At 38.2% G+C, this 21,116-nt stretch overlaps 1 protein-coding gene across 19 annotated transcripts in view; it reads left to right on the forward strand.

The window, feature by feature from the left end:
- The window catches only part of DLGAP2 (DLG associated protein 2), a 452,231-nt gene that overhangs the window by 103,619 nt on the left and 327,496 nt on the right, over nt 1-21,116 (forward strand). For 4 of the 19 annotated variants that reach the window (XM_068183596.1, XM_068183603.1, XM_068183601.1 and 1 more), the window contains exon 1: nt 13,616-13,912. The exons of 8 other annotated variants lie outside the window; for them this stretch is intronic. Coding sequence is in view for 5 of the 11 variants with exons in the window: in XM_068183581.1 (XP_068039682.1) it covers nt 13,910-13,912 (3 nt within the window). In the remaining 6 variants the exon portion in view is untranslated. Of the gene's footprint in view, nt 1-8,240; nt 8,263-13,613; nt 13,913-21,116 lie in introns of those variants that run through there. 7 more of the 19 variants (XM_068183581.1, XM_068183585.1, XM_068183584.1 and 4 more) reach the window with 4 other exon arrangements.

Below are 21,116 nucleotides of genomic sequence, written 5' to 3' on the forward strand. Positions count from 1 at the left end.
ATTATGTATAACTGATTGAACTGAGCATCTTGAAAATCCGGTTGTTCCATGAACTTTAGTGACTGGGAATTTTATGTTTAGCTGTAGTTCAGTTTCTCCCACCACTCCCACCAGAGGACAGTAATGTAGATATTTTGCCTAATAACATCTAATCTGTCGCTTGTTCCTGAAAGAAGAAAAGGTGCCCTTCATGATATTTGATGAGCATGTTTGGGAACCTTAGTTCTAAAATAAGGAGAAATTATTTTTCATGCCTACTAGTTCAAGCAATGCTTCCCTTATAAAAAAAGAATGACAGAATCATTTCAGTTGGAAAAGACCTCTAAATTCTGATCAAGACCCATCATTAACCCAGTGCTGCCAAGTCCACCGTTAACCACAACCCTATGTACCATATCTACACATCTTTAAAATATCTTCAGGGACAGTGATTCCACCACTTCTCTGAGAAGCCTCTTTCAATGTTTGACAACCCTTTTGGTGAAGAAATTTTTCCTAATATCCAAAATAAACCTTCCCTGATGCAATTTGAGGCCATTTCCTTTCATCCTACTGCTTGTTAGTCAGGAAAAAAGACTGAACTCCACCTTGCTACACTCTCAGGCAACTGTAGAGAGCAATGAGGTCTCCTTTGAACCTCCTGTTCTCCAGACTGTATAATCACAGCTTCCTCAGCTGCTCTTCATCAGACTTGTGCTCCTGACCCTTCACCAGCTCCATTGTCCTTCTCTGGACTTGCTTTAGCCCTCAGTGACTTTCTTGTAGTGAGGGACCCAAAACTAAACGCAGCAAACACAGGATTCGAAGTGTGGCCTTACCAGTGCCGAGTACAGGAGGACAATCCCTGCTCTGGTCCTGCTGCCACACTATTGCTGATACAGGCCAGGATGCCATTGGCCTTCTTGGCCACCTGGGCACAGCTGGCTCATGTTCAGCTGATGTCGACCAGCACCCCCAGGTCCTTTTCCACAGGTCAGCTTTCTGGATACTGCCCCCAGCCTGCAGCACTGCAGGGGTTCACTGTGACCCAAGGGCAACACCTGGCACTTGTTCTGGTTGAACCTCATAAAAATGGCCTCAGCCCATTGATCCAGCCTGTCCAGGTCCCTCTACAGAACTTTCTTACTCTCCAGCAGATCAACACTCCCATCCAATATGGTGTGATCTGCAAACTGGCTGGGGAAGCATCAATCCCGTGTCCAGTTCATTGATAAAGGCATTAAACAGGGCTGGCCTCAACACTGAGCCCTGGGAAACACCAGTATGTGGGAAGTCTTTGTGGAGTAACCCACAGCTTCCTTTTAGGAGTAGTCCTCATATGAGGTTTTCCACCTGCCTGTGCAATTGTCAGGTGGAAAAGTATCTCCAACAGGCTCTTTTTTCTTGGGTTCCATGCAATTTTATCTGCTTGCTGGCTAACAACAGAGCACACTGTTCCATTTACATCCAGTCCATAGGAATCTTGTTGACTCTTTTCTTTAAAAAATACATACAGATTCTCTCTACCCTCATCTCTGCCTCTTCCTTTGCTGTGTGTTAATGTCAGGTGCAAGCCCCAACCTGACCTACCTTCTGTGTCATGTTGGGCAGTGCTTGCCAGGAGAGCCTGACTCTTGTCTGCATTGAATGGAGATGTTTGGGTCATTGTGAGCCCCTTGCTGAAGCATGATGAGTTCACTCTAGTGGTCCAAGGGGAAATTACTCAATTCTGCCATTTCTCAATGATGCAAGGGCTTTAGCAATCACTGTAGAGCTTTCAGCCACCTTTTCCTGGAGCTTTGGAACCAAATACTTTTTTAAATAAGAAATTGAAAAATACTATTTGTTTTTTTTTTTTTTTAGTTCTATACAGACAAATGATGATTATCTAAGGACACTGCATAACAAACAGGAAAATAAACCAAGAGAAGTCCCAGTGCACAATCTAAAGGAAGCTGTTGATTACAAAGAATACTTTATTAGTAAAAATGGATCAAACTTCTGAGAATACCATTTGTTCATCATGCATTAACTTCCTACAGTATGAAAGAAAATTGGTGCTGGTTCTGCATTTCTGGTCACTGCAGGTCCTCCCAGCCAGGAGGCTCTTCAGAACACCACTAAGCTGTTGCAGTTTGTGCTGTTTGTAAAAGCTGTCCTGAAATAAATCATCCTGGAATCACCCATTGTAGCACTGAAATTACCCTGGTTTGGTGAATTCCACCTTTCACAAATCCCCATTAGGCTGAAATGGATCAAGACATTAACATGAACTTGTGGCTTAAACTAAGGACATTGAGACAAGAGATATATCATTGTCAGGTAAGTTTTCTCCATAGCAAAACTATCAGAAGCCTTGCATTTCAGACATGTCTTTGCACATAGCAATATACTACATATTTTATTTGGTGCACCAATTACCAACAAGATAGATACTTTTAGATATTGTTCTTAGCTTATATATAAATTTGGAGATTTACTATTCCTATTTTGGACTGAAAGTGCACTTCTCAATGTGTCTCTGCTCTGGCTGTACTCATGAATAGTTGATTAATAGCAGGTTTGTATGTCTATCCATAATGCCTACTTGCCAAGGCAGACTTCTTCTGTTGCTTCTATTTCACCAATAGATGGAGTAGAAAGTGCCATAAATTCTTTAAAGATTCATTCAGATGATAGCTTAATTGTAAAGTAATTCTAGCCTGGAAGAAGTTATGTAATACGATACCAGCTTTTAAATTTGTAAATAAAATTAAAATACATGCAAGTGTCTTTACTAAACAAGGCATTTGACAAAAAGACTTCCTTTTACCTCAGCTATTCTTTGGTGCTCTAGCATTAAAGAAAATTTTTTGGAATATACAATTGTACACAGCTGTTTGGTAGGAGGAAGTGGGGGTGTCTTCAGTGAAACACATAAGTTTTGCATGCAAAGAGTACTATTTTTGTTGTGCATTAATATTCAGTTTTGTTAAGGTGGATCAAGAAGAAACAAGTTCTGTGATCAGCAGATTCTTGACAGTCATCAATTAACAGACAGTGATTTCCATATAGTATATAGCCTGCACAATTAATTGCCATGTGTACCTCTCAGAGAATAAAATGAAACCAAACATGATGCAGGGATTTATTTTTTTCTTTTCCTTTCCACTATTATATTGTCATGCTTTATTATTACCGAGTCTCCCTATCATGAAATGAGAAATTAGGTTTGTTAGGATTTATCTACTTGGCATTCTTAAGCTTTGTGGCATAGGAACTATGAGTTTAATTTAAATGTTATTTATATTCATTTCATACTTCAGTAATGCAGTCTTCAATGTATAAAATAACCAGGCTTACAGAACAGGTTTAGCCAGAGTGAATATATGCTTTCTCTTATATGCTTAGCATAAAATATGCTTTTTCTTTAGAGATTAAATGAATAATCACTGTCTAGTTTAGTAATTGTCACTGTCTTGCTCTTGCCTGCTTGTTCTCTCTCTCTATTCTGTCCAGGAGTGTCTTTCTCCAAGACAGTGATTTGCAGACTTGATTGCTAAATGGTGATCCTATAATGCCATTGTAACCTGGGCAATGAAAACAGTCCTAGAAACATTATGACTCAAGCATTTAAGCTAGCTTTTACAGTATCTCTTCTTCCTCTCTTTTTACTATCCTTTCAATTTTTTCCTTCCCTTTATCTCCCAGAATTGAAAGCTATCTGGTAAATATAGGGTTGAAAATTCAATTACAGCAGAAACATTGGTAGATTCTTATTTTTCCTCAAAGTCTGAAAATGAGGAGGGACTTAAAGGGAAAAAGCTGCCTCTGCCATGGCTGCTCTTCACTATCTCATGCTTAAGGGAGAGGGAGGAGGCACCTCTCCAAACTTCCTCTACCTCAGAATCAGTTCAGTCATAATTACATAACCACATTCAAACAGGTTCAAACCCCCCACCCGGCAAGGGCATATGGTGATGTAAAGGGATATTTAATCTAGTGTGCTTCCTTTTTTTTGGAGTGAGGCAATGACATGTTCCAGGCATCAGAAGAAGCCCCCAGCTGGGGCCATCTCACTACCTTACCTCGTGTGCATGGGCACACAAGGCTGACCAGGGAGCAAGTGCTACGTGACCCTTGCTGAAGTTAGAAGAGCTGAAGGGTTGACTTGAATTATTGATGGATGCAGTTCCCATGCAGGTTATGCCAACTCTGTGACCCTCTCACCTGCCCAGATCTTGTTCTGCTGTGTCTCTTGTATCTATCACAGGACATGACGGGGACAGCTAGTGCCAGGGTAGCCTTTCTGCATGAAATTTCTCAGTCTGAGGGTAAAGCAGACCTCTTATCAGGAACTGGGGTGTCTTCTCTAAGCCTGTGGATGTAGGCTAGCACCATTGGGCTAGAGAGAGGTAACTTTGATTTGTGATTTAGGCAAAAGGACTTCAGTCTCTTCAGGGAAAGGTAAGTCAGAAGATTTTCAAAATGATAGTGCACTTTGTAACCTGAACTCCTTCCATGATAACTTAAAATGCAATAGCACTAATAAGCCATAATTAGCAATGAAGTCCCTTCTCATTGCACCCAAGAATGTGCTGTGAAGAGTTACGCCTCTTCTCTTCTGAAAGTTGTTGGAGCTCTCCCCCTCTCCCTGTTCTCCTTGAGCAAGAGCCAAGAGTGATGTCTGCCTCCATTGTAAATAATAATAGACCTGGTGGGAATTGCCTGAACCAACAGTTGCCTTCTCATAGAAAAGGAAATAAGTTTTTTCTGAAGTTCATTTCGCCTGGCAGCTTGGGAAGAGGCCAGGTTGTTCATGCTGGTGGTTGCTCATGCTTCAATCTCTTCTGCTGCTTATAGCATGAGTTTGGTGTTGTTTTGTACATTTTGCCACTCTCCCAAGTATCTTGTCAGAGATTTTATACCAAGTAGTTTATGTTTGTCCTTTTCACCCAGCCAGATATGGCTCTAAATAAAATACCCACTCTGAAAGAAAATTGGGAACTAGAAAACAAGTCAACCTTTCAACAGAGCAACAAACTGCAGTCATATGTTTGTGGACAGATTCTAACCCCAGTCTTGAACCACAATTCATCTGTATTTTGACATGCTCCTGGCACAGAACAGACAAGGAACATCAAATATGGCTTCTGAAAGAGCTTTTGTGCTGGAGGACTTATGCAATCCTCCTGTCTGGGACCTGAGGATACAGACTTGTCATAGCTCCTGAGAGCTGGACTAGTCATTTCACAGAACTAAAACAGAGTTACAAAATTTTTCTTATGTTATTTTTTCCCTTTAATTCAAAACTGTTGAATTACCAGTTTTCAATTATATTTTTTAAAGCAGGGTCTTAAGTGCTTCCTGTTTTTTTTTTTAATATATATGTAAACTTAAATATTGCTTTCATGGCACACTTTAACTTCAAAAAAAGCCTGGAATTTTGATATGCATTTAAATGTCAGAGTAAAATATGAGTAGAATTGAAGACTTAAAGACATAAAATATTGGTAATTCTGTTGATTATGACCCCAGAATATCTGTTGCAATTGCCTTGCTTGATCTTTTATGTAATGTAGTTCATGTGATTTCCTTTAAATAATACTTGTTTGAAATGGACCCAATCTTTTAGGCAGAAAAAGATCTAATTATGATTTTAAAAATAGAGTCATTTTTATAAGAACTTCCTCTTTATCACAGTGTTCCTGATGAACATCAGAGTGACATATTTAACAGCAGTTTACTTTAGTGCCATTTCAAACGCCCAGTAAAACATTTTGATAATCTTACTACAGGAGCATAAAGAATACTTAGTGCCTTTAAGGGACATTATATTAATTAAGATTAAATTATTCCTTTTTTCTTAATGTAGTAGTTCTGTAATTTTCAGTCAGATATTTGTTACTGTTTTTGTCTTTATGTCTTTTTGTGTACTTGGATTTCCTGTCAATGGCTTTGTTTGGAATAAAAAACTTCTAAGAAAAACAGAGCAAGACACAAATCATTTAGAGAGTTCCTGAAAATAATGACAAATTTTATAGTAAAAAAATTTGAAGTAATTAAATTTACCATATAGTATGCAATTGTAGGCAGAAGACAGACTGCTGGATTATTGGTTGTTGGATTTTTTGTTCATTTTTCTTTTCCCATGTGCTAGAGAATTGATACTGTGTCCAGGATTTCAGTGAAGCAACACAATTAAAAGTTCAATGTTTTCCAAATAAATAGTTTTTAATTGTTTTTTCTCAGGAAGGTCTTCTTACACCTCCACATTAATAGGCATTCTTCTGTGCTTCAACTAACCACCCACTCACTTTCTCTCTTTAAAGGATCATCTATCCCAATTACCATTGAGACTTTTCAGTCTCTCATTAAATTTGGAGCAGTAGGCAATTTAATCAGGTGGTGATCAGTGTGATATTACAGAACATGACCTTTATAAAGTGTATCTAAAAAATTTGGGTATTCTGTGTTACCAAACATATACTCAGTGTTTAGTTAGTTTACAGTTCTCTTTGGGGAAAAAAAAGTGACTCATAGACTGCACTGGTAAACATAAAAAAACAGTTTTTATATATGTTATTTGTATTCAATTTGAAGTGTTTTCTCTTGCATGTCAAGCAAATACGAATTTCCACCCCCCATTTGGACAAGCTTGAATCAACCCTGGAGCTGACTGAGGATGTGGGACATTGGTAGAGCATCATTCTTCAGATGAATGCCACATTCTGCCTTTTTTTTCCCTAGTCAGAGTGTCATCTCCCATTGCTTGCAGAGAAGGAACCCTCTTGCAGATGGAGCTTTTACGTTGTGAGCTGTGACTCAGAGCGTGCCCGTGGGCTGTGGAGCGGAGCTGAGGCTGTGGGAGCTGCAGGAAGCGGAGGGGGTGCCGCAGCCTTCTCCCGGCCTTCTGGGGGCTCCATGGGCTCTGCGCACTGCCGGGGACGCAGCAGCTCCATCAGCTTCCAGAGGGGCCTTTTCTGGAAATCCCTGGAGACTTAGGGTACTGCTCTGGCAAAAAGTGGGCTTAAACTAGGGCCAATATGTAGAGTAGGAAATCTGTCAGGCCAAAAGGAGTTTCGTGCTGGTGTAGAAGGGTTTGGCATGGCAGTATTGAAGCACACTAAGCCATTCAGTATGATTGCTGCCTGTGGTCAACAGGTGTTAGGAAATCAGAGCTACTCTGATACCAATGAGACACTGAAAATTTTGTTTTGAGTTTAGCAAATTTAGTTTTGCAGCACAACACAAGATCTAAAGCAACTATCTTTCCCTAATATTCAGATCACAAATTTGGTTGATTTTTCTTCCCTGCTTGTGAAACTGCAAACACAGACAGTCCTTAAAAATTCTGTAACTTGAAGCCTTAGACTCAAAACCCCAGACCAGCAGCTCAGACATGGGTCTTTTTATGGAAAATCCCAATTAGCTAAAGCTGTCCACCCATGTGCCCTTTGGAAGCTCTAAATCTAGATTTTTCATCACACAAGGTGAATTGCAAGTTAGATAAGTAGGATTTGACTTCTGAGAGGGTGAATATATTGTTTCTTCTCCCCTAGTACTAAAATAATTGAATAGATGCCCTGAGGTATAATATCCAGTGTATTTTTGTGTTTCTTTTTTAGATATTAACATGCTCTGAGTATCCAAATATATTTTTCGTACTGTCTTACATTATGTAGTGCAACATAATTTAGTGCTGCCAGCCAGAGAGGAAGAAATGCCATCCTCTTCTCTGCATGCAGATTTCTGAATTCTTCTAACATAATCCTCATATGTTTCTTCAGCTAGGCCCATCTCATATATCCATATTGGAAGTACAAAAGTATTTTTGCCAAGGAGTCAGGACTACAAGTACATTTGTGAGGGGTAATTTAAAGGTGTTATTACTATTGCAGTTGAGTCCTGAATCAATTCCTTCTAGGAAAAGAAGACCAGTTTAATGAGATCAGAATTAATAAAGGTTCACCAATTTCCTCCTTCTGTGGATTAAAGAAATTAACAAAAAAACACTATGCCAAAATTTAGCATCCTGGTTCTACCTTTCATATTTCTGAAGTACACATCCAGGAAGAAAATTCGTCAGTTGTCTCTAAGCAACATGTTAGGCAGTGTTGCAATTTTTCATGTGCCTCTAAAATAAATAATTTATTTCATGTAAATAGTGAGGACACCTATGTTGAAGGGTGGATGAGTTTGTAAAAGGCAGAAGATTTATATCTGATTATTTTGACTCCTTACTATGAGTTTTGTCTGGGAATGCTGCTCATCAAAAACTCACATTGGAATGAGAAGAAAAAGGTAAGATTAAGAAACAGAATGCTTATAATATCTTACAGCACGTAAAATTACCAATAAGTCTTTAAAAAAAGATATTGTGTTCAGTAGAGCATGTTTTTAGGGATGTACCTTTAACCTTTTTCAGATGTCAATTACTGACTGCTTAACACAAGATGAATTGAAGAAAGGTCTGGAGGGAATTTTACAGATGTCCTAGTCATGAGAAACTTTACAAAAAGCTTGTGAAGCTGCCCACAGATTTGAAGGTGTGAGAAATCTGAAATGCCATGGATGACTACGAAGCTACTTAAAATTTCTGAGGTTAATGGACTGCATGGTAGGGATTATGAGCATCACTTAACTGCTCTGCTTTTACAGAACAGACTTTTCCTATTCTAATAATGTGAATTATGAAGCATATGTATTCTGATATGACCTAATGGATGCCATTGTTCCATTTACGAAAACATTTGATATTTACCAGTGTTGGTGAAGGGCAACACATTGCATAGTCCTGCAATTTACCTAATTTTCTGTAGTACATAATACAACACTATTTCAGATACACTTTCTTTGCATGCCAATAGAACACCACTGTTTTCTTCTCCACATTCCATACAGTAAAGGCTATTCCCACTTTTACTATAATCGGAAAATCAAAGTACACCTCATCCCATGCCTTCATTATTTTAGAAAATGGGTGATGGCCTTCTTCAGCCTAGTGAGTATTCTTTCCAAAGAAAATCAGTCAGATTTTCAACATCTGAAAGTTCCAAATTATTACTTTTTCTCCAACAGGTCTCCTCTCTTTTATCCCCTGCAGAACTAATTTGGACTAAACAAAGACATAAGCAAACTTATCAAGTATCTGGGATGAACATAAGAGCTGGTAGATGGCAACAGCTACAGAGAATAGAGTTCCACTTTCAAAACAGTGTTAAACATTTACATCTTCCCATCCTTTTTCCTCTGAGAAATGTAGATGGGAGCCTTTCAGTTTGGTCCTGGATGTGCAAATACAGCTATGTTATTAAAGACCACTGAAAATTAATATTTTTCTATTTTGGTATTTTGTTCTTGTCACCATAAGCAAATGAAACCAGCAGACAAAGGCCTCTTTCACTGACAAAAAGCTCTCACATATCAAAAAGCTCTTTCTACAGAATGAAAAAATTACATCAAATATTTGTTGCCTCTATGCAGAGAGATATTAGTCTAAGATTTGAATAATTCCTAGAATTTTACTGGTGTCCCCTCACCCCCATATTATTGGTGCAGATTTTGTGGGATGTCTCCCACTTCAACCCCATTCTGAATGGTTGGAAATGTTTGGAATTGAAAAGGATTTTTTAGTTACTATAAGGAGAGGAAAATTTAGAATACAGTAGAGATTGAATACACCTCACTACTTTAGAAACTGAAGATCCTTTTTTCTCAGATGTGTAAATCTTAACAGATTCTATAAGGTTCAAAGCTTAAGTAAAGTACATATTCTAAAAGTTTTGTCATTTGAGCTGCATTTAGCCATTTCTGAAATCTTGTGAATTAAACATTCCCTGCCTCTGCCTTACCAGCAAGGAAGCATTGATTTGGAGATAGTGCTTCAAGATGTGCTCTACTGTTCATCACTCTGAGGTACTAAATTGCAGAAAGCCCTATAATGTTTTGCTCCCTCATGCCCATCCCTAACAAACTGTTTTACAGAAGGTTTAAATTATTAATATTGCAACAATAAAGCTCACAGTTACTACTCAGCTCCTTAGTTGGCTGCTGGATAAAATTCTCTCCTCACAGTGGTGGGCACACTAGTAATACATTAGCCAGTTGGGTTAAAAAGAAACCTCACAAAAAAGGCAGATATGGAAGAAGTGAAAATAATAAAGTGGAAAAAAACTTGGAAACTGTTGATGTTAAGTGTGTCTAACACACTGCAATTGAGGAAGGACCACATTGGGTGCTCCTTATGTTGTCAGTGAATATTTAGTTTTGGTTTCCTTCGAATGATCTCTCTGCAAATGAAAAAAACAACCAAAATGCAAGCTTTGTTTCCTGAACTGAGAAATATCTTTGAGCCTTATACACATACACCTTTTGAAAATGTTTTTTCAATCCACAGTTCTATTTTGGCTTGGACTCAGTCTTCTGTGACACATCTTTAAAGTTGTTTTGAGTTAGGGATACATATATATTTAGCTTAGTACTGGCTGAAGATTACCCTGTTTCTGGTGGTCTGTGCAAGATGGATCCAGTCCATGAAAAATACCTTTCTAATAGAGAGAAATCTATCCAGTTTTGTTATTTTCAGAAAAAGATTGTTTTCTGAGTCCAGTAAGGCTTGTCTTGCCACCTCATTGAAGGGTGACCCCATTAACCTTCATCATTTGAAAAGTATTAACAAAGGCTACTGCTGCAGTGAGTGCTTTTTTGATAAAAGAATGCTAAGAGTCTGCAAAGTGCAGGCTTACTATCCTTTTCGTTTTTACTGTAAGTAGACATGCTCTTTAATGGGGCTCTGTAGGGAAAAAAAATCCCTTTTCAAATGCCATTAGTCCGTAGCTGCAGTGATGTCCAGCCCCCAGCTAGACAAGGCATCACCCTGCCTGCCCTTGGGTCTGTGGCTGGTGTGCCCAACACTGTGGAATGGAATGGAATGGATTGGAATGGAATGGAATGGAATGGAACGGAAGAATTAATTATTTTAATTGGAATTATAATTAATTTAATTTTAATTAAAAAATTAAAGGGACCTCCAATGGGAGGGACCTCCAATGATCACCTAGTCCAACTGTGTGACCAATTCAGGGCTGACCAAAAATTAAAGGAGGGCTGACCGATTCAGGGCTGACCAAAAATAAACATAGTCTTGTTACTGGGGACTTGTGTACTTACATGCACGTAAACAGTATACTTTCCTCCTTGAAGCCAAACAGATTATGACTTCAGTTCTTCTTTGGAGGCATTCAAGGGCAATTATAGATATGGAGGAATAACAAAGCATTTATTTGAGCTCTGTGCTGTAAAGTGTGTGACAATTAAGATGGTCATATATAGCCTTCCTCTTCCCTACCTGTTGGCTGTATTGCACATGTTGTCACTGCAGCTCACTTTCAGAGACTGTGTTATGTACTTAATGCTTCACAGTCACACTGGAGTCATCACTAAGGGTTGAACCCAGAAAATTTTAATGAGTTTTGGTCAATGAATTCAAGAAGGTGGCCCAGATATATTTGGTGTTCAGACTGATGTTTAGGGAAAATCCCATCAAACAAGGTCATTCTGGTCTCTCCTGAGCTAAGCAGAAAAAACTATTAATATTCAATGTGAGGATCCAGAAATAAGCTATGTGTTGAGAAATGTAGAAGTACACCTATTCATGTAGTATTTTTTGAATGCTAGGAAGTTATATGTTAGGAAAAAGATTAAATTCTTACTGTTATCAGTACACAAGTATAATGTAATATGACAATAATTTACCTAATTTGATGGGTTTTAAAAATGTCTATCTTAGAAGCCAAGTGCTGTGAGACTTCTTTTCTGTGCTACCTTTTGTTGAATCCTTAGTCTGAGGAACTGTAGGACACTGTGTCATAAGACAGACAATCACTGAGCTCTCTCTAATAGCTAGAAAGTCTGTCATTTTGTTCTGTATTTATCTCCCAAAGTGACCCAGGAGGCAAGAACAGGGTCTCCCAATTGGCAGCTGGTTCCCTGGCATCTATTCTGGTTCAAGATGCTATGGGATTTGAACTGGGATTAGCTCAGCTGTCAGACCCTGGTGCTAATAACACCAAGGTTGTGGGTTCAATCCCTGTGTGGGCCATTCACTTAAAAGCTGGACTCAACGATCCTTGTAGATTCCTTCCAAATCAGAATATTCCATGATTCTGAACTAAAAATGCTCTGCTGGAGCAGTAGTTTACAGAGCTGTTCTTACCTAGGCTTTCCAGCAAGGTCTGCATGTGAAAGGATTTGACTCTGTATTTCTTGGAAATACGTAGCCTCTCCAAGCATCCATCTGCCCTCCTTTGAAATAGCAATAAAAAACATGTATTCACAATGATATTTCAGGGGTTAAGTAATTAATGTGTTGAGTAGCTTAATACAGAAGCACTTTGTATGATTAAGTACTGATGTACTTAATTAGTTTTGGAATTTGATTATATTATTTGTAGTCTCCTGCTGTGGTTCATTTAGAACTTCTGCTTGGTCTTCCCATGGGAGTATAAAGGATGTTGTGCCCAGAACACAAGTACAGCCCTTGTTTCAGTCCCACCAAAAGTGACAGGACACATTAGCTATGGGGATTTCCAGTTTCTTTGCAAAAATACTGGAACCCAGAGGAAATACTTATGCTATTGGGCAGGACTGTGCACATGACTGTTCATAATTCAAAAGCAACTACCTCTTTTCCTAGCACTCCTCTTGATCCTTGGGGCTAATAGTATATGCCAAAGAGACACAGACAGAGTCAGGCCCAATTCCTGAATCTAACTGCAGAAATAGAAGTGGTTGTATGTGGTTGTGCAAGTTTGTACACCTGTACAATCATGGCTTAGTTTTCCAAGCAGCTCTTCTTGCTGACCATTGCAGATATGGCACTAAGATATGCAGTGCTGACTGCAAAATAGCTGGTAATCACACCAAGAGAAAAGAGGGACCACCATCCTTGTACATCTCAGGTGTAAACAGAACTCTTTGGGGAACATTGCTGTACTTCAGCAAAGGAAAGATGGAGTTGTAGTCCCTTATGTAATAGACTCAAGTAATCCTTGTTAATGCCAAACTCAGGTTTTGGAGACAGCACCTTCAATGAGAGGGGCAAATATACATTTCGATATGAAGAGCAGACAGTGACGTGTAACACTTGGCGACAAAATACTGCCAGCCCTGTTTTTTTCTGCAACTTAAAGAGAAAAAGGAAGAGAGAATATTCTTGATACAATGCAGATGTATCTCTTCCAAACTGATAAACTTCTGAAAACTGGTAATACTTCCTACCTTGAGGCCACCACACTTGCAAAAGCTTCAAGTATTTTAGCCACAGCAATTTTTCCCTGATGTCTAAGAATCATGACAAAATGTGGGTGGGTAGTCACCTCTGAACTTTAGACTTAGCCTATTCATCTATGGAAACACTGAAACTCACCTCTGCTTTTAACTTTTGTGCACTTTCTCTCAGTCCACTTGCCTTCATCTTCCTTCAGCTGTTAGCTCTCTTCCTCGTGGCTAGCATGATGGAGCCTGATTTCAGATTGTGGCTTCTAGATGCTATGGAAACAGAAATAAATATTTTACCTTTTTTTTTTTTTTGTATTTCTTATTATATAAGTGCATTAGTAACAATACATGGCACAGGGAATGCAGTAATCGAATGTGCTGTGCAGAGCTTACTCTTTGTTGCTTAGCAATTAAATGTATGCACGTAGCAGCAGCACTGACAAAGATGCTAATAAAAAGTGACAAGTTATATCTCCAGAAAAAATTACAGGATTAAGAAAAAAATATCTGTCAAGATACTAGAGCAACAGCAAATGGTACATATGGATAGATCGTGCCCCTCCTGAAGGCAAGATCTTCAGGTACTGACCACTAGAGGGGCTGAGATGATGGAAATAGAAGGTACCCACATTTATAGCATGGGCTACAGACACACTGTTGTGGAAACATCATGGTAAGACTTTCTATTGTTGTTGTTGTTGTTCCTTTATTATTCATATTTATTTTTATCCATAAAGTGTCTAGAAACATGTTCTGTTTCCTTTGTTTCATTTATCTTCTCGGTGTTCAGATTTGCAGATTTTTCACAGCATTTCTGTCTATCAAATTTCTGACTTTCCTAGCAGATCCTTGTGTCACAGTATATGGTTTTATTTATATAACATGATGCAATCTTTTGTGTTAATGTAAATAGAATTCTCTTTAAAACTGGTTCTTTAAGAATATTGATCAGCTTATCATTATTTATTTATTTTTAATTCGGAGCAAACACGAAACAGAGGAACTGCACTGTAGGCTGAAATTCTCAGAAAAGCCCAGCATTTAAAGACTGCTTTCTATGTGGGATTTGTATGTTTAACCTTTCGCTCCTTCTCTCTCATTTTTAATCTTCCAAAATCTGTGTCACTTGTGTTGTGCTCAGGTAGTGCATTGCTTCTTGGGCTGGTTAATACCGATTATACACTTGCTCTGCTGTAGATAAACACAGTCATCAAGGTTTTTTTAGCGCTTTTTCCAAACTGGCTTGACACATTGTTGCATGAAATTATTTTTACTACATTTAAAGAATGATTTACAGGTTCTAAGTAAGTACTCAACACATTTGTTAGTATCCGTGGTATTTAGCAAATATTTCTAGTTATGTGGAGGATTTAAATAGTTTTTCTTCTAATAATTCTTTCTGCATTTTAGAGCTTTTCCTCATTAGATTTCTGATCACCAAAGTGCTGATTCTGCACTTGACAGTCTGCCTGCATAGTGAATTGCAGGATCTGGGCCCAATTTTGATCTATTTATATTGTAGTCCATTTCATTTTAACTGAATGAAAGTACTAATTTGGCTGTACTTGCTTTCAGCATAATCTCAAGTTTTGCCAAATCATCAGACAGTCCATTTGGAGTTTGGCGGGGTTTGCTGAAGCTCCTGCATTTTTGGTCAAGTGCTATTGAAAAAAAAAAAGAGATTTATCAAAAAAAAAGTAGCCTAACTCTTGGCTTGGTTCAACAATTCCAGGTCTTTATCTCCAGCTTTAGCAAATAAGATGGACCCTGAATCAGTACAGATCATGTTGTATTCTGTGTTAACAAAATGAATAAGGCTTCTTTTAATTAATGTACTATACACCCGAAGAAATAAAAATAAAAATATACAGTAAAAATAATAGTTAAAAGTTGAAACATTACTTGACTTTTCCCCTCCCGCCTTCATTATGACTGTATTCATAGAACAGTTATTGAGATAACACTGACACAGAGCAATCCTGTAATATGATGCAAACAGCAGAAGGCTATTCAATGAGGTTTTTTTGAGCTAGTCCACCTTATGATCACTTTACTTTTTCAGTATTTTTCCAAAAAGGAGTCTTTTAACGTTAGTTAAGCAGGCAGAAATTATCATGTACAGATGCAACTATATTGCAACCCCAATAAGTGAGGGTAAAGAAATAAGTGTATAAGATAGAAAAGAAGAAGAGCAGCAGATCATTGTGGTAAAATATTTTATGTGCATTTGGTTGGGATCTTCTTAACAAGATGTTTTACATCTAGCTCAGGACACTGAGTCAAACAACCAGAAAATGAAAGATTTGAATTCACTGGGGTGATATAAAGCAAAAATTTTCCTTTTCCTCCTACTCTATTAAATGCTATAATGGCAAATAAGCTTTGAGAGAATCACTTTGATTTGTGAAATACTTTTCTCCAAAGGCTGCATTTTGAAAGCTATTTCCAAATAAGCCAGTGCTACCCAGAAGTAGCAGAAGTATTTCATGTTCTAGAAAGATTTAAAACATATTTATGTATGCCTTCCTTCCCACATTACCTGCAATGACATGAAAACATTGTGTGTGCTTATACACGTATGTATGTGTGTATACATGTATGTATGTGTGCATATATAATGCCAAGGGGAAAAGCAAATGCTTTACAGAAATGTCTACTTAAATGTCTGCCTGAAAATGTATGCAGTACATTCTTTTTTAAATAGCCTCCTCCTGGTAGTACCTTCACTCAGATTCTCACCATTCCCATACAGTGTTCTGTAAATACCCTGTGAGAATGACTAGCAGGGAGGATGATCTTGCATAACAGGCAGCTGACTAATTTAGACCAGGAACATTGATCTACAATGACTGAAATAGTTCCAATCTTGTTCCGTTTTCGACATTTGAAGTTTTGGCATCACCCCCATGGATACTTGTGTAGCTCAGTCACCGGAAGTCACTGCACATATATTTTACCATTTTCAGATGGAGCAAGAGAGGGCTAAGCCATTCCAAATATAAAAAAAGATAGAATTTTTGTGTCATATGTGTTCCTGACACAGAGAGGGCTATGTTAAATTTTTGTGAACTATCTCTGCCCTGTCCACGTCTTTAACACGTACCATAACAGGCCCTCTTCTCCATCTTTCTCAGCATGCTACTTTTCCCTCCATATTTTATTCACCTTTCTGAGCACTGTAACTTGACCTAAGCTGTTCTTCTCTTTTATCCATTTAGATTAATTAATGTTTTGATAAACTTTCAAAAACTTATTGCAATAATGAAAGTCTGAGGTCCATCTCTCACCTATATTTTCTTCAGTTTTGGATCACCCAGGTAAAGCTGGGGACTCTGGCATATGTTTCACAGGCATAGTAATTGAACAGTTTCTTTGGCCACCAGTGTCTTTGAGACATTGATTTAAATCAGTGTTGGACACTGCAAAGCCAAGCACTGCAAAGAGGCAGGACTTGTTTGAGGACTGGTCTGTTCTGGGTCTGAAGCCAAGGGACGAAGCTGAGCTTGCAAGGTGGGAATGTCTTTGATTGTAAGTCATTGCTAGTCACTAGAGCCTCTTGGAGGTTAGCTCTGATGTTTTCTTTTGATTGATATTCAATATTTTGATTGATACTCTTCCCATAGATGTTGGTACATAATCAGTGCCATTGTGTGTGTATGTATTTGCAAACATATATGAGGGTCCACTGAGGTCCTCCTTTGACTCCAATGATCTTTTTCTCCATCCATGCACTTCATGGATGCACTTTTCTTCATCTTGCACTTCTCTTAGAAGAGACCTTAAAAAACTCCCAATGTGCTATTATGCATGTGCTACATAAATAGGCATACATCTTATATTCTTTGCTACCACAAAGATATGAGTCATACCTGCAAGTAATTTTGTTTTGAGTAACAGCAAACTGGATCTGAATTCCTAAAGTAGGAAGAAGTCAGGGAAGAAATGACTGTGTAGTTTGCTAGTTTAGTTTTCAGCAATGAATCCTGTAAAATAAACAATGCTTTATGAAATATATGCCCTTAAAAGAAACCCAAAACCTAATCTAGAACTGTAAAATATATTGCCTTTGCATTTGTTCATTTAGATTTGTATTCATATTGCAAAAATACATCTAAAATGAGTAAAACACTGAAAATGAATAGGTTAAGAAATGAGCAGATATTTCTGCAATTAATTTTTATAAGAAAAGCAGCAATTTTTTTTTCTCTCCCCTCACTCTCCAATGTATCTTGCTTACAATAATCAGCTCACCAGTTTTAATCTTAAATACTTATACCTAACTTGCAGAATACATCATTATGGCAAAAGTAAACTAGTTTGAATCCAAATTTTCTTACTCACTAACAAATACCAGAAGAAAGTGATGGGTAAAATTTAGGACACTATTGTATAATAAATGAGTAATCAGAGAAAATGTAATGCATAGACAACAGTTGCTCCTTGCTGTGCTGTTGCTCAGATACACAGCCTGTCTGAATCTAAACATACTGATTTATAAAAAGTGCAGATTTGGTGATACATACCCCAGAAGCCTGAAAACAGTGAACAGGAAGAATTATATTCATGTAACTAGTTGCTGCCTATTTGAAAAAGCCCTTTTAGGCATACAGTAAGCTACAGTGGAGTTAAGCTTGTAAAATTACATTGCGATGTTTTAGCCTGTGACTGGGAGAAAAGGGCTTTCAGAGACATCCACTCAAAGGCTTTTTTTTATTTTTTTTTTATTTCTTGATCAGTGCAGAAGAAACTCGTGGAAACTCTTCCATGAGAATAGCTTGGCAGAGTCCAGACCCTAGCAATAGAGAGGATGAGGTTAGAATTGCTTTTAATTTTTAAAGTGTGATTTGATGTTCCTAGGTTCTTTATCAGTATTAATACATGGTTGGAGATATTTATTGATGGACAGAAAAGAATAGCTTCATCTTTGTTCGACAGAGAAGGCCTTTGCAACATAAAGGATTATAAACATTCTTTTTAATAATCTCATTATTATTTGAAACATTTCTTTAACTTCATATTAAGTACTGGTGCTCTGATACTGAATATGGATGTGCTTATCAAGATATTTGTGGGAAATACTCTGTATTTCTTATGAGACACGAGTAGTAAAGGAGTGCAGGAACCCTTTGCCTGTGGGACCCATCAGAATTCTTGCCATCAGAATGAGAGTAAGCCTTCAATCTGTCATTTTATGCATGCCGCAGAATCAATCTGGCAACAGTGTGCGAGACCGTTCCAGCTGAGAGCTGGATTTCAGGGAAAGCTTGGCTTTATTTCCAACTGCTCAGCCTTTGCAGAAGGTGAGGTGGATGGAGGTTGCTCCCCCCTGCTGGACATGCCTGCCAAGAGAACAGCAACTCGGAGTGCTATTTTGAGTAGATTCTGACTTGTGGAGAAAGGTGGTTGAGTCGCAGCGATGCCATTTCACCCGCTCAGGGGATATTTGCCTCTAGATGGAGCCGTCCACTTGCGTTCCAGCGGCGCTGGCTGAAGCGGAGTCTCAAAGGCGCAGTGCTGCTGCTCGGCAGAGCCCTACAGCCAAGCAGGTCTCCCTGTTTACCGCAGACTTCATCCCTGCTCCCACCCCTGGCTGTTTTCTTGTGGGCTTCCTCTGGTCTCCTTGGTCACCTCTTGCAGCTCACTCTGTGTCTTGGCATCTTCCAGGCCTAGAGAAGTCACTTGTTCCTCATCATCTTCATTTTCTCCTTAAATCTAGCAGCCAGCTGTGTTCTGTAAGATAGTAACTTTTCTAAAGCTGTATTTTCTTTATACTGTGTACTCATTTGCTGTGATTGTGAATCTGCACTGTATTTGTCTGTGCTTTAGGTAAAGTCAAGGCATGCCTCCTATGTGTTTGCACCTTGGAATGATTTCTAAAGAATAATTTGTGTCTTTACAGGTAATTTGATCCTCGACTTGGATTAATTCAATCTGAGCAAGATCTGCTCTTATTTTAAATACTGTTCCATTATAAATTACCTTGTCTGTGGGTTAAGATGCTCTGCCATAGCTCATAATGCTGCAGCTGAACTCCAATATAAAGCCATATTTAGAGGTGATTTTTTGGTTCCCAAGAAGCTGGGGCTGTGAATTTTCATTGTTCTGGGTATAAGTGCTCCCAAACAGAACAAAATGTGTTTCTGTGCCAATCAGGTTGTAACATATTTTAAGCAGCGTGATGTGACATAGTTAATAGTTAGTATACAGAGGTCACTTTACTTTTCGGCATTTCTCCCAGGGAATAAGACAGGAGCATGAGTAAGTAAGCAGACATAACAGAAAACAACTTAAATGTCAGAGTAGCACTCTACCAATAAATATCATCCTTTTGGTGTACTCTCCTTACATAAGTTTTATAAACTTCCACTAAACTGCTTCTGGTTCTGTCAAAATCTAGATGCATGTGCATTTACTAAGACTTCATCAGAAGTAAAACCTCTATCACATTCTCATTTACATTGAAAAATTTTGAGCAGAGAATTTTTCAATATTTTCTATGACTCATATAGAAATTTCTGACTATTTTAAGCCAACAGCTGAATTCTTTGAACTTCTAGGAAGTACAATCCCCCTTCTTCAATGTATCTAGGTGTCATACATGGAAATGATACATGAAAAAGTGACCACTGCTGATTTGTTGCTTTGTGTGACAGTTAATACATTTGCAAGAGTTTGTTATTATAAAAGTAAGGGATTACAGGGAAAAAGTCTATTTTCCAGTCTGGTTTAAAAAACTAAGGTTGTGATAGGCAGTATTCTGAGTTCTTACAAGTTGGACATTTGGTCTGAAATGTCAATGGCAATTTTCATATCTACTTTTTAAGAAAGTATTTATGATTTTGGGAAAGTTTCATCTGTGAGTATTGGGGGTGTTGTTTGACTCCTTGAGGATGGCCATTCTGTAAGACATGCTGTAGATTTGGGTGTTGAGGGGATTATATCTCCTACCTCAGCAGCAGGAACAAGCCTCTGCTGGCGCTGCTTCTCTATAAACCACAGCAGGGTTCGGTGTAATTCCTGCTGAAGGTGTCAAGTATTTTACCTGCATGTCCTGTATGCAGTGAGCACCCTGCTCTTTCTGAAAAAGGGTTCTCAGTAAAAAAACCTCATTGAGTGTTTTGAAGAGTAATATTAAGATCTTTCACCTAAAGGGAACAGCAGTAAAATCACATATAGGAAAAATAGAGGGAAGTAACAGAACTCATAAAGAATATATTGGTCTGTCAAACATGTCACAGTAAAAGCAACTAGCTGTAAGGAGGTAGTTGAGGTGAAAAGAAAGAACAGGCTACTTGTATGTAGGAGAATTGACAATGGTGGTTCAGGGAAGTTTTCAAAATAACAGGCAACACCAGGGAATGAAATCATTCAGTGTGCTGAAAGGGACTTAAGTAGAAAGCTAACTGAAGTAAAAGGATAAAACTAAGAAATATTTTAAATGACTGTTGAGGACACAGCCACTGGATACAATTTTAAAGAGCTTGGTATACTGAGTGACTGTGAGGTCAATAAATGATACAGGCTCTAGCCAGTTTGACATTTATATAAGAATACTGAAAGAAAGAATCATGCTGACTGCTGTAAGATAAAGCAAAGCAAAGCAAACAAAAAAAAAAATTCTTTTACATATAGCTATTTCTTATTACAATGGATAGGGAATCTAACCACAGAAGATGAGCTTTTAACTTTTAATTTTCTTATATTGGAAAGATTTATAATAATGCTAACAACAATCATCTGAATTTGACTTGCTAAATCTCCAGGTAGTGCCTTTTTTCTTGCATCCTGTGTAGTCTTTTCTGGGTTTCAGCTTTGCACTGGCCAACAACAGACAGCTGTTCCACACACACTGATGGAGCTGGGGGTCCATAAAGCAT

This window comes from Anomalospiza imberbis, chromosome 3, assembly GCF_031753505.1.
Source record: "Anomalospiza imberbis isolate Cuckoo-Finch-1a 21T00152 chromosome 3, ASM3175350v1, whole genome shotgun sequence".
NCBI lineage: Eukaryota > Metazoa > Chordata > Aves > Passeriformes > Viduidae > Anomalospiza > Anomalospiza imberbis.